Raw genomic sequence first — 16,619 nt, 5'->3', positions numbered from 1 at the left:
TGAGCCACTTAAATAAAAATACATCAATACACAATAGCTTTGCATGTAACGACTTTTTTGTGTATTTTAGCCCTACAGGAAATCCCAGCTCAGTCACCACCTATGTATTCATCAGTGAATAAAGTTAGAAACAAGAAGCTTGTTTCCAGCCTGGGCTACATTGAGCCTGAAGATGACTATGATGATGTTGAAATACCTGCAAATACGGAAAGCCATCATTTTAAAACAACCATGTCTTCTTTTTGACAAGAGGAAGAGGGTTCACACAGATTATTTTAAAATGATCAAGAATGGTTGAACTTGAATAGGTCCCTGGGTCCTGAAAGCCAGTTGTTATTTAATGAAGCTCTGTAAGAAAAGCACTTCCTGAACCTTAGATGAAGCTGCCTCAGAGATTGGATATAGTAGCCAGAGGAAAGACACGATGCTTGGTCCTGAGAATCAAGAGAGGTCAGCCTTTGTGCTTCTGTCGGGGAAGTATTCATGGGGTACACCACTGGGCTCCAAGCTCACACCTCTGACGAATGTCTCATTTCTCAACATTCTCCTTTTGTTCTCTTGATTTATGCAGTTCTCAGTGATTTTATGTCTTGGTATTTGATGTACAGAGTTTCCCAGGCTCCAATCCCCAGGTAGGCCCTCGCAAAGCATGCAGGTATTCCTTCCGCCCCACCCACCCTGCACTGAGAGGCTGTGGGTGGTTGTTACAGCCAAGCACCCTTGTTCAGAAGTCACCGCTTCACACTTTACAAATTTTACAGTGCATAAAGTGCACTGTATTCTTGAGCAACCTCACCATCTATACACACCACACCCCAAGCCCCCATGTCTTTATATGATTTAGGGCACTGACCATAGAGAATCAAGTTCTTACCTAGGTTTTCTCCTGTGCTCACAGGTAGCCTTAGAACAATCAACCAAAGACAGAAGCTATCTTCTCATTTACACCTAGAGGTGTCATTTTGCAACAGGTGTGCTGAGGGTGCTACAGGAAAAGTAGGTCCTAGCAAGAAAAATCATGGGTCAGCATCACTGAACAATGGCATATTCAAGATAAGAGTTCAGGGGACTTAACCCTCCCATCCATAATTTACTTATTTTTTTTTTCTGGTACTGGAGATTGAACCCATGGGTGCTCTATCACTGAGCAACATTCCCAGCCCTTTTTGTTTATTATTATTTATTATTATTATTATTTTGAGATAGGGTCTTGCCAAGTTGCCCAGGCTGGCCTTGACCTTGCAATCCTACTGCCTCAGCCTCCTGAGTATCTGGAATTATGGAAATGCGCAACCACGCCTGACCTACCTGTAACTTTCATAATTGCTCCTTCTCTTCCATGCTGGTCTTCCTCAGGGTTCTTTCCCCATTCCTGCTCTCATCTCCCTCTAAATACTTATGAATGGTCTCACCGTTGTCCATGAGCTTCGTGTCCTCCATTATGATGACTTCCAAATTGCAGATTCCGGCTGAGCGCGCTCTCTCTCTCTCTCTCTCTCTCTCTCTCTCTCTCTCTCTCTCTCTCTCTCTCTCCACCCTCGGCCTTCCCACCCTCCTTTTCTCTCTCTCCTGGGTTGCTTCCAGGACATCTCAATATGATTATCCTGTAGAACCCTCAAGTTCAACATATGCCAAAAGAAACTGATCACCTACTCCCAAGTCCAAACTATTTGTGCTTTATTATCTTCTTAGTTGCTGGTGTCAAAAATTAGCATCCTTCTCCTCTCTCTACCTTCTGTTTACATCATTTTCCACACCTTCTGTTGATTGTGTCTCAGCCCACAGTGTCCATCACCATTCTGAGGTCAGGCCATGGCCAGTGCTTGCCAAGAGAATTTAGCAGCTTCCTACTGTTGTCCTGCCTCCGGCATCTCCTCCTCCAGATCACTCGCTATATGACAGCCAATGATTTTGTAAAGTGAACATCTGACTGCTTCATTCCCCTGCTTAAATCTCCTCTTTGCCCATTAACCTCAGGGAAAAAAAAAAAAAAAAAAAAAACTCCTAACCTGGCTTGCAGGATTTATCAGGATCTGGTTACTGGTTATTTCCTGCCAACCCCTTTTCCCCCACCTCCTTGCTATCTTCACTTTTCTCCAATTTTTTGTTCTCACCTTTGCCATGGCTTCTCTTGTCCTTGTGCCTGTGCACAGCACTGTTCCTGCTGTATGGAATCTCCTTCCCCACTTTCCAATCCTACCTATCTCATCTGAAGTATCCTTTTCTTATCGCCCCAAATTTGGGTCAGGTGCTCTCTTAGATGCTGTCTTCTTGTAGCATTAGTACACATAATGATCTGTTCATTTGTCTTTCTCTTCCATTTGGCTGAAAATAACATGAGGATAGGGTTTGTGTCTTTCTTTCCTCCATTGTTTTCCTGGTTCCTAGCACATTATGGATGCTCAATAAATAAATCGGATGACAATTGAATTGAGTGAATGCGCAAACACCTCTGAGTTCTCATTTCTCCCTATATTTAGCTCTATGGAAAAGCTTCTCCCTTTGCATTATAATTGTCTGGTGACTTTCTTCCCCCCTTCCTAATCTGGGGACTCCTTTGGGGGGGAACTTGTCTGCCTCATCCCTATGTTGGTCGGCACTCAGTAAACATTTATCAAATGTTGAATATTAATGGAAAGTCTACACAACAATAACAAGAAAAATTAAGTTTTCCTGGACATTTGTAAATTGATTGAGACTTTAAACCAAGCACATGTAATAAAGCCATGTTTTCTTCCAAGGAAATTGTTGTCAGTTTGGATGACAGACTAAATATATCAAGATTTCACAGGACCTTTGCATGTATCCCAGCCCCTTTGGAAATCCCAAGTCAGTGACTTGGGATTTAATAGCACTGTTGATTTAATAGCACTTAAAAATAAGAAGATACAGCCAGGCAAGGTGGCCCACACTTGTAATCCCAGCAACTCATGGAGACTGAGCTAGGAGGATGGCAAGTTCAAGGCCAGCCTTGGCAATTTAGCGAGACTTTGTCTCAAAATAAAAAGTGCTAGAGTGGTATAATTTAGTGGTAGAGGGCCTCTGGGTTCAATTTCCAGTAGTGAAAATGGGGTGGGGAGAGAAAAGGAGAGAGAAACAGAAAGAAAGAGAGAAAAGAAAGAAGATAATTTCCATCCTGAGTTACACTGGGCCTGAAGATAACTATGATGCTGATGAATACCTATAAATAGTGAAAATCATCATTTTGAAATAACTGCTATTCTATCACCTAAATGGTTTTGAAAACTCATGCCCTATATCAGGGGAGTATAGTTTTCTATTTTTTTTAAATGTTCGTGTATTTTTTACACTTTTATTTGCTTATTTTTATGACTATAGAGAATCAAGTTCTTACCTAGGTTTTCTCCTGTGCTCACAGGTAGCCTTAGAACAATCAACCAAAGACAGAAGCTATCTTCTCATTTACACCTAGAGGTGTCATTTTGCAACAGGTGTGCTGAGGGTGCTACAGGAAAAGTAGGTCCTCCCAAGAAAAATCATGGTCAGCATCATGCTGAGGATAGAACCCAGTGCCTCATATATGCCTAGGCAAGCCTTCTACGACTAAGCCACAACAGCAGCCCCAGTTTTCTTTATAATAATTGCAGTCTATCTCTAAGAAACAAACAAACCAAAAAAAAAAAACAAACCTGTTTTCAGGAAATGCATTGGTATTACCAGTAACAAATTTTATAAATCCTATGTATGGGTTATGATGCTTGAGGCCACAAGAAACTATCCAACTAAAAATAAATTCTTACAAACAAGAAGTCTAGAGAAGAGCACTCCAGAATTCAGCGGTACCATGACTTAAGCATATGGGCTGACTTTGACTCTCGTAACTTTCTCCTTTAACTTTATCCAGATTTCAATTATGTGCATTTTGGGGGAAGAAACATAAGCATATTTTTCTGTCTTTCACCCCCCTCCCCAATTCATGTGGCAAAATAGCTACCATTGCTCTGAGCATGTCATTCTTACATGCTAACATCCAAAATTAGGAAAGAAAGATGTATTTCCTCCCATGTACATCTTTTTATTTAGAGCAAAAACTTTTCCCAGGGCTGGGGTTATGGTAGAGCATTTGTCCAGCTTGTGTAAGGCACTGTGTTCAATTCTCAGCACCTCATATAAATAAAATAAAGGTCCATTGACAATTTAAAAAATTTAAAAAAAAACAACAAACAACCCTTTCCCAGAAGCACCCAGCAATGTTCCCTAATGTCTCATGGGCTTAGATTGGTCACATGACTGTGTCTTTGTCCATTTTATCTGCTTTAACAAAATACCTTAGACTGGGCAACAGAAACTTATTGTCCATAGTTCTGGAGGCCGGAGAGTCCAAGATCAGGCACCAATAGATTTGGTGTCTAGTTAGGACTGGTTCTCATCTTCAAAGATGGTGCCATCTCGCTGTATCCCACATTGTAGAAGAGACAGATCGCTTTCTGGGTTCTCTTTTATAGGGGCATTAATCCCATTCACAAGGACTCTGCCTTCACCATCTAATCACCTTCTAAAGACCCTACCTCTTAATTAATACCAATACCTTGGGGATCAGATTTCAATTATGTGAATTTTGGGTAAATTCAACATAAGCATATTTTTTTGCCTCTGCCCCCCCATTCATGTACTTCTCACATACAAAATATACTCATTTGATTTTTTCTTTCTTTCTTTTTTAATTTTTTAAATTTGTTTTAATTAGCTATACATGACAGTAAAAGGCACTTTGATACATCATATATAATGTAGTATAATTTCCTGACTGCATTATAAAGAATAAAAATACATGTTCAAGAGAATGGCCAAGTGAACATTTTTTTTTTTAAAGAGAGAGGGAGGGAGGGGAGAGAGAGAGAGAGAGAGAGAGAGAGAGAGAGAGAGAGAGAGAATTTTAATATTTATTTATTTATTTTTTTAGTTTTCGGTGGACACAACATCTTTGTATGTGGTGCTGAGGATCGAACCCAAGCCGCACACATGCCAGGCGAGCGCGCTACCGCTTGAGCCACATCCCCAGCCCCCAAGTGAACATTTGATAAGGAGATTAATAGGGACAGATGGAACTCATCAAGAGGATGGAAGAGTAACCCTGAAGGCATTTTGGAAATCTTTGAGGTTCTTCTGCCCTTCACGGGCTAGGGTGCCAGGGCCTTGATGAATGATTTCAAGGTGCTGCCTCCTATAACCTCCTCAGCTCCAAATCTCATTCTTGTGGCTACACATGATGTTAAATCCCACTGGTTGTAGAGTTCTATATGTGCACAAGGTAATAATGTCTGATTCATTCTACTATCCTTCCTACTCCCATACCCCGTCCCCTTCCCTCTTCACCCTTCATTCCCCTCTACCTAATCTAGCCCCGAAGTCTTAACTCATTCCAACTTCAACTTTAAATTCTTAGTCTAAGTATCTTCTATGTATCAACATGTGACAGAACTCCTTTAAAAATAAAAGCCCCGAGTTAGTTTTTGTCCCCAGATTCCTGGCAAGTTATTTTTCTCTCTGAACTTCCTTATGCTGAGAATGGAAACCGAGAAGCTACCACATGGCCTAAACAGGAATTGTGATATATTCTCTGGCTAGCACAGCCTACCTAAATCTACATATGTATATTCCTTGGTTTTTACTTTAAATATATTGTAACTGCTTCTATAGGACCAGCAGAGACAAATTAGCTGCTTCTCTCCAGTTTTGTCCAAACTCTATTAATAAACATTCATTTTTCCTTTTTATATCACTCACTTATTTCTTATGAGGGTGGACAACTGAATCCAGCCAGCTGAGATACAGACAGATTCTCTGGTTTGACTGCTGGTCAAACTTAATTTCTACTCATTCTAGATGTGGGTAAAATTAAAGGTACAGATTCATCCTGAGCCTACTGCTTTCCAACTATGAGCCTATGAAATCAATTAAGTTATATGCTTCTAAAATACAACAGCAAGACAGGTGTACAATAGATATTTTCATTCCAAAATGGAGAAATAGGAAAGAAGGAAGGAAGGAAGGATAATAGATCCCACATGATCAAAAATTCAACAGGACAAAAACTTGAAATCTTAAGGCTCAAGAATAACCTTTGACTATGTCACACCTTCCAGACATGACTGAGTAAGGATTGGGCCCCCACGGCTCTCAGAAGCCTGGCCTCTCTGGCTGTGTTGGGTGCATTTCCCTCCGCAGTTTTCATAGGTTGAAGTCGGGCCTGCAGTTCTCTCAGGCTGGAATTGCTCTTTGGTGGCTCTATCATTCTGGGACCTTGGGGGTGGCCCTGTCGCTGCTGAGCACTGCTATACTAAGGGCTCCTGTAGTGTCTCAGCCTGGGGCATTCTCTGCCTGGATCTTAAGGCTATTCCTTAAAACTGAAATGGAAGTAGCCACACCCTAAAAGCTTGCTCACTTTCTGCACCTGTGGAGATAGCACTGTGCAGATGTCACCACACTGTACCATCTATACCTTCCAGAGGGGTGACCTAAGTTACTCCTGGGCCCACTGGAACCACAGCTGGGGTGGCCCAGGAGGCTGTAGGAGGTAGTGCCTTGAAACCATTCTGGCACTCTGGCCTGTGAAGGGCAGGGGAACCCCAAAGATCTCCAAAATGCCTTCAGGGTTATTCTTCCCTCCTCTTGATGAGTTCCATTTGTCCCTATTAATCTCCTTATCAAACGTTCACTTGGCCATTCTCTTGAACACGTATTTTTATTCTTTATAATACAGTCAGGCTGAGAATTTTCCAATTTTAAAATTTATTTTTATTTATTTTGCAGTACAGGGATTGAACTTCGGGGCATTTTACTCCTGAGCTGCTATGTCCACAGCTTTTTTTTTTTTTTTGAGACAGGATCTCACTAATTGAACTTCCAGTCCCCCTGCCTCCACCTCTGAAGTCACTGGGGATTATAGGCATGTGCTACTACACCCAGTTCCAAATCTTTAAACTTCTGGTTCCCTTCTGATAATAAATCCTAATTTTAATTCATCTCTCTCTTTTCACATTTTACTACAAGCAGTAAGAGAAGCCAAGCCACACCTTCAACATTTTGCTTAGATTTCTTCCTCCAAATGAGCCAGTCAGGGGCAGAAAGGGGAAAATGCACTTGAGGGACTTTAATTTATAGCTTTTTAGCTATTAAAAGCATGGCACGTGCTTTTCCCCACTTTCTCACCTTAACCCATAGCTTGATATGTGCCTTTCTCCATCCTTTCACTCATTCACTCAGTCCCTGGACCTCAGAAACCAGGTCTATTATTAAGCAGGATGCCCTCACCATAACTCTCCACCTCTAAATAACACAAGGGGTAAAATTGTTGGGGAGCCATCAAAATGGCAAATTCCCAGGGCCTTTAACTTATTACTTGCATGATTTATGTTCTCTCCCTCTTCATAATGATATGTTCTCTTAACAGCTGCAGCAGTGTATCCCTACCACAGAGCAAAGATGTTTCAGCAGGATGTTATGTCATAGAAGAGATGTGATATAATAGGACTTAAAAAGACTGCTTTTGCTAAAGCCATGGCTCTTGACCTAGGCTTGCAGATACTCTATGGATAACTGACAGCAGGGTAAAGCTTCACATCTCTGGCTTCATTTGGTATCTATCTTCTTTATTAAATTAAATGTGTGTCCTGCTCAGCTCTGCATAAAAGCATATTAATCATTTTAGGAGTGTTCATCTAAATATTAGTAATAAAAGGCTTATTAGCCCAAAATTTACCTAACTTGTCTTGTCCCCCTCCAAGACTGGGGTCAGATTTGCAGAGATTTGCAGTATCTTGTTTCAGATCCCTGGAGTGGCATCTAGAAGTCTCCAGTCTTAATCCTACACCTTCCAGGAACAGCTCCCTAAGCAGGAGCAATCATCTCACAGAAACTGGATTATCCCCTTCCAGGATCATATGTTTAATAGGTAAACACCCTGTATCCTGAGAAGCCCAATCAAGCAATAAAGACTTCTCCAAAGTCAACTCACAGAATCAGGACCAAAAGAATGCTCAATCACAGTATATCCAAGACAGCTCACCTATGCATACCTCCCTCATATCCCACCCCAATTCTTCCTCTAGTTAAATCTAAAGCTCCTGTTAACAACCCAAAGTGAGATGTCGGATTTCATTTGGCCTTCCCAATATGGACATACTGATTAAAATTTCCTCTCACCATGACCTTTTCTGATGGTTTTTGGGCTGAGTGGGCAGACCTGGCATAGTGGGACTATGCAAGTCAGGCTTGACTCCCATAACAGCGCCAAGCTGACCAGCTGATTACCCCTCTCCCAAGGCTGAATTGCTCATCAGGAAAAGAAACACATCTTTGAAATACATCTCAACCCAATTAACATTCCTAAACTCTAGCCTACCCTGAAAGCAGCCTTTACACTGGAATAAAAACTAGCCATTTGGTTTGAAGAGCTAGCCTGACACTGTATGTCTCCCTTCTGACTTAAGCAGAAACCCTTTAATAAAGCCTGTCTGTGTTTAAATTCTTTCCAGGTCCAGCATTCATTTTTTAAAATGCTGGATACAAGAACCTGAAATCCAGTGACATATTTTAGTGGCCAGAATGGGGATTGATTGAGACAGACTCCTAGGCAGGACCTGAGACCCAGACTGGCATTCTTTGCAGATGGCTAAGTGGGCCATCCTAACACCTTTGTTCCTGAGCTGCAGAAGCAGCTGTGGGTTCCAGTTGCTTTTGTCACTGCTAAAACTTTCTGTACCACAGATGATACTCCCCTGGACCCCTGCTAGTCCTCCCAAAGTTATGTGGGCTGAATCTTAAATGATCCCCTCCTAATAGTATCACCTAGGAGGAAGGCTACAGCCCTTCAGGACCTCTTTCAGTTCCCAAACTGAGAAGGGAGAGGCCTCCAGGACCTCATCACCTATCTCCAGTTTGGAATCCCCCCCCCTTATCAGAATGGCCCCAGTTTATATGCCTCCCAGCTAGAGAGTCTGAGGAGTACAAGTTCAATTAGTACTACTCAGATCAGGACAGTTTGTCAGAAAAACAAGGGAAAACTGTGCCCGTTGCTAGACATAGCATCAGGAGGTCAGGGAGACCATGGGGGTTCATGCCCCCTTCTCTGTGACAGATCTGGCTCATGTGCAGAGAGAATTTCAGACAATTCTCAAAGGACCCTGGCAAATTATTAAGGAATTTTAAAAAATAACCTCCTTTGACTTAACCTGGGGAGATTTGCATATTTTATTGCCTACTTGTCCAGCAGAGGAAAAATAAAGGATCATGGAAGCAGTTCAATAGCACATAGACGCCACAGCAGCACATACACTGGGTAGTGAAATCTATGGGGAGTGGGGGTTTCAACCTGAGACAGCAAGGCTTGGCAAAAGAGGGACTGTATGATTGCTTGCTTTAAAGAGGAAATGAAAAAATGCTTGCCCAACCTGTCAATTATGACAAAGTCCTTGAGATCACCCAAAAGAAGGGTGAAAATCCTGCCCCCTTTCACAGATGGCTGGTTGAACCTCTTAAAAAGAAACCTAACACTGATACTGAGTTGCCAGAAGGGTGGGCCCTCCTGGGCATGCATTTTATAATATACCTGCCCCAGATATTTGGTAGGAACTCCAAAAGGCTCTAACACCTATAAAATCAACCAATAGATACAGCTTTTGGAGTCTATAATAACAGGGACAGAAGAAGCAGAAAAGGTCCGCAGAAGTAAACAGAAGTCTCCATTGTCAGCTGCTGCCCTGGGCCCCCTATGCCACTTAAGAGATGCCCACCAAGAGGCAATAGTGCAAGGGCAGAGTCAAGGAAGCCCCAGCTATGGAGCCACTGCCTAGCCAAGACCCTGGACAGGGGCAATGCCACCTATGCAGACGAGAGGGGCATTAGAAAAAAAGGTATGACCTTTGAGGGAAAAGACTGACACCCACCTGCTCTCTCTGCAAGCAAATGGGGCACTGGAATGGGGACTGCCACTGGTTCACAGGGTCATCTAAAATCCTGGTGGCCCAGGACAACTGTAGGGGCCCAAAGCTTCCTTCAGCTCCTACAAAGCAGCTTGCCATTTCCACCTTGGGCCTTGGGCAATTCTGGAAGTGGCTGGTCAGAATGTTTCATTTTTGATAGATATGGGGGCTGCTTATTCTGTTCTGACTCATTTCTTTAGGTCATTACCCACTCAGACATATACAGTGATCAGGGTTGGTGGCCAGCCAAAGGTCCAAAAGTTTACTCCTCCCTTGGGCTGTAGTACTGGGCTTCATACAATATCTTTTTGCCTTTGAATAGGAAGACCCTGAGAGTCACCTTGCTTCCCAGTTCATATGGACAGTCCTGCTCCAGGGATTTAGAAACAGCATGAACTTGTTTGGAAATGCTCTGGCTAGAGAACAGGAGAAGAGGCTTGTCTCAAACAATAAAAGCTGTTAGCAGTACAAAAGGTTACTTACTTAGGCTATGTCCTTATACACAGGGCACAGACTCTGGTTCATTCCCAGAAAGAGACGATCTGAGCTCTTTAGCCTCCCTTCTCAAACTAAAAAGCTGTTATAGGCTTTTTGAGAATGACCAGATTCTATTGGATTTGGATCTCAGGCTATGAATTTATAGCTAATCCTTTCTATGAAGCCCTAAAGGGCAAAGATAATGAACTCTTAATATGGAATAAAGACTGCCATCAAGTTTTCCTCCCCTTAAAGAACCTAGGGACCACCCCTGCCCTAAGGCTCCCAAATTTAGCAAAGCATTTTCCCCTCTATGTGACAGAGAAACAGGGATAGTTCTGGGAGTGCTCAACCAGAAACTGGGAGACACAGAAACCAGTGGCATATTTTTCTAAATGCCTAGATTCGGTAGCATCAGGATGGCCAGGATATTTATAGTCAGTAGTGGACAAAGCCCTTCTGATAGAAGAGTCTAGAAAACTCAACTTCAGACCATAATTAATGTCCTGACCTCTCACAAGGTAAGGGGAGTATTAGAAATCAAGGGACATCAGTGGATAACCCGTATCCTTAAATATCAGATCCTCTTGCTGGAACCTTCTGATGTCATCATCAAGTCCTGTCAATTCTAAACCTGGCCATATCGCTACACCCTGCCTCTATGTACAGGTTATAAACCAAATTCATGCCAGTAGAACTGACCTTAAGGATAAGCTCATGTCTAATGCCAAAGCTAAGTGGTTCACAGATGGAAGTAGATTTTTTTTTTTTGAGAGAGAATTTATTAATATTTATTTTTTAGTTCTCGGCGGACACAACATCTTTGTATGTGGTGCTGAGGATTGAACCCGGGCCGAACGCATGCCAGGCAAGCGCGCTACTGCTTGAGCCACATCCCCAGCCCCGGAAGTAGATTGTTTTTGACTTTGTTTTTTGTTGTACTGGGATTGAATCCAGGGCCTAGCACATGTTAGGCAAGCACTGAACAATATCCCCAGCACTTTTTAATTTTTGTTTTAAGATAGGATCTTGCTAAGTTGACCAGGCTGGGCTCAAACTTATGATCCTCCTGCTTCAACCTCCAGAGTAGCTGAGATTACAGGTGTGCATCATCGTGCTTGGCTCAGATAGAAGTAGTTTCTATCCAGCAAGGAGCCAGAAGGGATATGCAGTTCTGAGCTCACATGTAGCCATTGAAACTCAAGCCCTACCCCCTAATCTTACCCCCAAAAGCAGTGCTGATAGTCCTATTGAGCTTTCCAGATAGGAGAAGCATCGAGGATTAATATCTATACTGATTCTAAGTATGCCCATTGGGTACTCCATGCTCGTGCAGCTATTTGGAAGGAAAAGGGACTCTTACAGGATTGCCACTCTTCCATAAAGCATGGACCAGAGACAACAAAACTGCTAGAGGCCGTTCATTCCCCTGAAGAAGTGGCAGTAAAAGATACCAAATGGGAGGCCCCTATATTATCCAGGGAGAAAACCTGGCCAAACAAACTGCTAAGGCTGCAGCAACCAAGGGACCCCAAGTCCAAGCAGCCCTGATACCTTACCCACACTGCTCACTGCTCCTCAGTATGTTAAGGAAGAACGGGAATGGGTGAATCACAGGGAGCTCACATGGGACCTGTTAGAATGGTAAAAAAAGGGGATAAACTATTCCATCCTAAAGTTCACCAGTGGGGGATAATTAAACACCTTGATGATACACCCTGCTGGAATAGAATGCTTTATTTAAATGTATTGCCCAAATCTTCATGGGAAAAGGTTTGCCTGAAACAACAAAAGCTATTACCCAATCCTTCCATATCTGTGCTGCTAATACTCCTAAAAATCATTCCACATCTCCCTGGGCATAAAAAAACTACCTCCACTTCTCCTGGAGATCATAGTTCTCTGGAAAGGTAAAAAAAGTAAACCAGACTCAAAAACAAGAGAACTTTGGCAAACTCTTTCCAAGAGATCTCAGAGCCTTGACTTCTTCCTTTTTTGCCCATTAGTCTCCTGCAAGTTCAGTAGCCCCCCAAAAGAAAACTCCAGCTTAGCCCTTTTGAAATGACATATGGGAGGTCCTTCTTCACAACTCGTGGATGAAATTACCAACAACCTAATAGACCACATCAGTACCTAGGTCAGGTTCAAAAAGTACTACAGGAGTATGGAAACAGGATACTACTACAATGGAGGACTCCCAAAGGATCAGTTTCAATCTAAATGAAAGGGATTCTGCCAAATGTTGCTATGAACCCCCACCACAGTCAAAGTGCTAGGCATTTCCACTTGGGCACATCTCTCTAGAATGAAACCTGCTTCTTCTGAGCTCATATAAGAAAACCAGAAAGATCAAGCTGAATATACCTGTGTGAGCCGATAAAAGACCTCAGATATGTCTCTAAGAAAAACATTGTTAAGATTCAACTATCAATTCATAAAAAGATGCAAGTTGCACAACTTGTGAAAAAATACTGGTAATAACTATTCCAACCCTTTCAGGTATCCTACTCTTTCATTACTTAAGTCTCCCAGGATGTAAGATTTATTTCTGCTCATACTTAATTGGCTATAGCTCTTAGAGGCTGGAAAACAAATAATAGCGTCAATATTTCCCAGATTACAACCCAGGGGAGAAACCTTACTAGCTGTTGGATTTGTCACACCCAAGCACTAAATTGAAGTTCACCCCTTTTAGAGAAAATGTTAACCCTAACCCTACTCAGGGAATGAGGCCCTGAAAAAAGGAATCCCCTTATAGTTAACTTTCCACCTGACACATTTCTTTCATGTGTATACCTAACTCCTTCTTTTATACTCACATTTAACCAATTTCCCAATGTCATTACCCTCCTTGGTGTCAAAAAGACAACTCCTTCTAGGCTGATTCATAGTGGGGTAGGGAGGGGGAACATGTGAGGAATAGACGAACTCTAGATAGGGCAAAGGGGTTGGAGGGGAAGGGAGGGGGCGTAGGGTTATTAATGATGGTGGAATGTGATGATCATTATTATCCAAAGTACATATATTAAGGCACAAATTGGTGTGAAAATACTTTGTATTCAACCAGAGATATGAAAAATTGTGCTCTATATATGTAATAAGAATTATAATGAATTCCGCTGTCATATATAAAGTAAAAAGAAAAAAAAAAGAAAATGGCAGATGTATATATTGAACATTTGAATTTTATTTTCTAGGATCTGGTGCCCTTATGTGGCTATGTAAAGAGTTATGTCCTTCTGTCCCTTTATTCGTGAACTTTTGTAGACTCTGTTCTCTGGCAAACATCCAGGCCTTAGGTTGAAGAATTGAAACAATGCCTTCTATAAGTTGAACCATAACACTGTCAAAAGCCATCACAAAAAACAAAACAAAACAACAAAAAACCCTCCTTCTGTTGTCATTGCTCCAGGAAGAAGCTAATTTGCCCTTTATGTATCCAGGCATGTGACCAAGGGACAAGATCTACAAATGCTTCTATGGTTACCCCTTGTTCAGTCATGTTCCTTGCTCTAATAATCTAATCCATTGTTGCCTCAATAACCTAGAAGCAAATGGGACATGCATCCTTGGAATGAGTCTACACTCTCAGGAGCTTTCTGGTCTGATTGTACCCATGCACCACCCTGGTACCCTCAATTAGAAATGTGGTTAAGTAGGGAAGATGGCCATTACGCATGTGCTCCCTCAGGATACCTGTTTCTCTGTAAACTCCACAACATAATTTTGGCACATCACTGCTTGGAATTTCCTTCCATGCCCTCCTAAAAATGTATCCTTGAAGTTCTGAACCCCAGAGGCATAGGAATAACTACATATAATATGACAAAGTCCAGGCCCATAAGGGCTATTGGACTAGTATTAGCTCATATAGGAGCTGCCATCAGACTGGGCGCACCATGCAGTGAACGTATTTATCACGCATCCTCTCAGAAACTATTCTGGAAGCCTTAGCAACATCTACTAGGAACACTCACTTTAGGTTATAGTCTTCACTAAGACTCCCTGGCCAGTGTAGTCCTAGACAAGTGACTTGCCTTAGACTCTCTCCTTTCTGAATAAGGGGAAGTTTGTACAGTCATTAATAAAACCTGTTGTACCTAAGTTAGCAATTCTGGGAAGGTAGAAGAAAACATTCATGCTACTGATGAGCAGGCCACTTGTTTGCATAGATATAATCAAGGCACTGATGCAAATACCACTTGGTCCATTATGAAGTTATCTTTACGCAATATTTCCTGGCTCCTGGCTATACTGGGACTTTAGTCACCATTGTCTTCTGACATTTGGCCAGCGCTTGTTTGAATTCCTTGTTAAGTTTGTCTTTTCCAGCCTATGATGTAACTGTTAGGAGGGGATTTCAGCCCAGCCCATGTTATTTGGAATCTCAACATATTAGTGTTCCGCCCTTGGAACTCTTGCACTAGGCTTCCAGAGATTGCTATACCCTTCAATAGGTAAGAACTACATCCCTTTCCAGCTCAATGCTGGAAAACAGATTTTCAACCTTCAGCAACCTTTAAGATTAATTAAGTAGAAAACTCAGGGGGAATGATACAGTCATGGTGCCCCTGGAAAAGGGCAAAATGCACCCCAGGGACCTTAACCCATAGCTTGTTAGCTGTTGAGAGCACAATATGTGCCTTTCCCTCTCCTTTCACTCACTCACTCAGTCTTACCAACGTCAGAAACCAGGTACATCATTAAAGCAGGATGACTCCCCATAACTCTCCACCTCCAAACAACACAAAGGGTAAAACTGTTGAGGAGCCATCAAAATGGCAAATTCCCAGGGCTTTTTAACTTGCTGCTTGCATGACTGATGTTCTCTCCCTCTCATAATGAGATGTTCTCTTAACAGCTGCAGCAGTGCATCTTTACCATAGGGCAAAGATGTTTCTGCAGGAAGAAGCATCAATATAAGAGATGTAACATTTGGCTCCAGGCTGACTGGCAGACTACCCTACCCCTCCCTCAAGGCTGAAATGCTCACCAGGAAAATAAACACCTCTGAAGCCAATTTCAGTTACAGTTTCACAGCAGTTAGATCAGGTTTAGGTGTGGTGTCTAGATTCTACCATTCACCTTTCTTCTCTTACAGGGTTCAGACTAATAAAAACAAAGAATTGCTAGTCAGGTATGTATAGTAACAATAATAGCAACACTAATAGCAGCCGACACTAACTGAATATTCCTCTGTGTCAAGCAGTGTTCTAGGGGCTCTACTGTAACCATGACATTGAACAGGCAGGACTGGTGGGATGTAAACAGACAAGAGCTTTCTTCTCCCTCCTTTCCTATTGCTCTTCCCTGAAGCACAATCCCATGGACTAGTTCTTTCCTTCACTCTTAGATAATATCTCAAGCAGGTGCCATTGGTTTTCATGATTAGTCTTAGTAAGTCTTGCAGGTGTGGTTACACCAGTGGAGACATTTGTCAAAACTCAGTGGATGCACATTGAAGATTTTTAGGTTTCAACCTATGTACATTGGACCTCAAAAAAATGTGTAAACAAATATTGAACTCTAGTTAATGATATGAACACAAGTTGATGCGTGCAATTTATCCTGAAATACATCCAAAGATAAAATGGTTCTAGATTTGGAAATACCAAATATCCTGATTTTGCCAGTACCCCTTGTGTACAGATGCTGAAGCATCACACATTGTTTTCATATACTGATAATGCATATTTAGTTCATATTACTTAGAAAAAATTAAATTAAAAAATTAATGATTTAAAATAAACCTACACTTTTAGGCCCAAGATTAAAAGGGAGCCTCCTTGTTATCACTCTATATACAGGCAAATCTGGGAAGATCAGCTCCTCTTATCTGCTCAGCCACTTACTGAGAAAAGAAAATGGAGGAGCAGCTGCACTTCGGATAATGAGAAGGGTTTGAGCTTATTCTTCCTTTCAAGGCAAAATAACTTCATCCATATTCTCAGTGAATGTCTTAGTTGCAACTTCAACAAGTTAGTCCCTTCCTGCTCCTCATGGAGAAAGAAAAGGACTCATCTATGGAAATTGAGGGAAAGAGGATAAGACTCCTTCTTGACTAAGAGATGACCTTGCTCTGTGGACTACTCTCCACAGCTTCCAAGGCAGTAGTCAGAGAAGAGTCCTGGAGGGTCATCTTTGCTGACCAACTTTGCTCCCATGATAGATGATTGCGCTTCACCTCCATAGTACGTA

At 42.0% G+C, this 16,619-nt stretch overlaps 1 protein-coding gene across 1 annotated transcript in view; it reads left to right on the top strand.

Moving 5' to 3' along the window:
- The window catches only part of Scimp (SLP adaptor and CSK interacting membrane protein), a 31,183-nt gene extending 28,438 nt beyond the window's left edge, over positions 1-2,745 (top strand). The window contains exon 5 of the mRNA XM_027922685.2: positions 71-2,745. Coding sequence (XP_027778486.1) covers positions 71-246 — 176 coding nt within the window. The 3' untranslated portion in view covers positions 247-2,745. The remainder of the gene's footprint in view (positions 1-70) is intronic.
- Positions 2,746-16,619: the final 13,874 nt, after the last annotated feature.

Source organism: Marmota flaviventris, chromosome 17, assembly GCF_047511675.1.
Source record: "Marmota flaviventris isolate mMarFla1 chromosome 17, mMarFla1.hap1, whole genome shotgun sequence".
Classification (NCBI taxonomy): Eukaryota; Metazoa; Chordata; class Mammalia; order Rodentia; family Sciuridae; genus Marmota; species Marmota flaviventris.
Note: the sequence above shows the minus strand (reverse complement) of the source record. Positions and strands in the feature narration are given on the sequence as shown.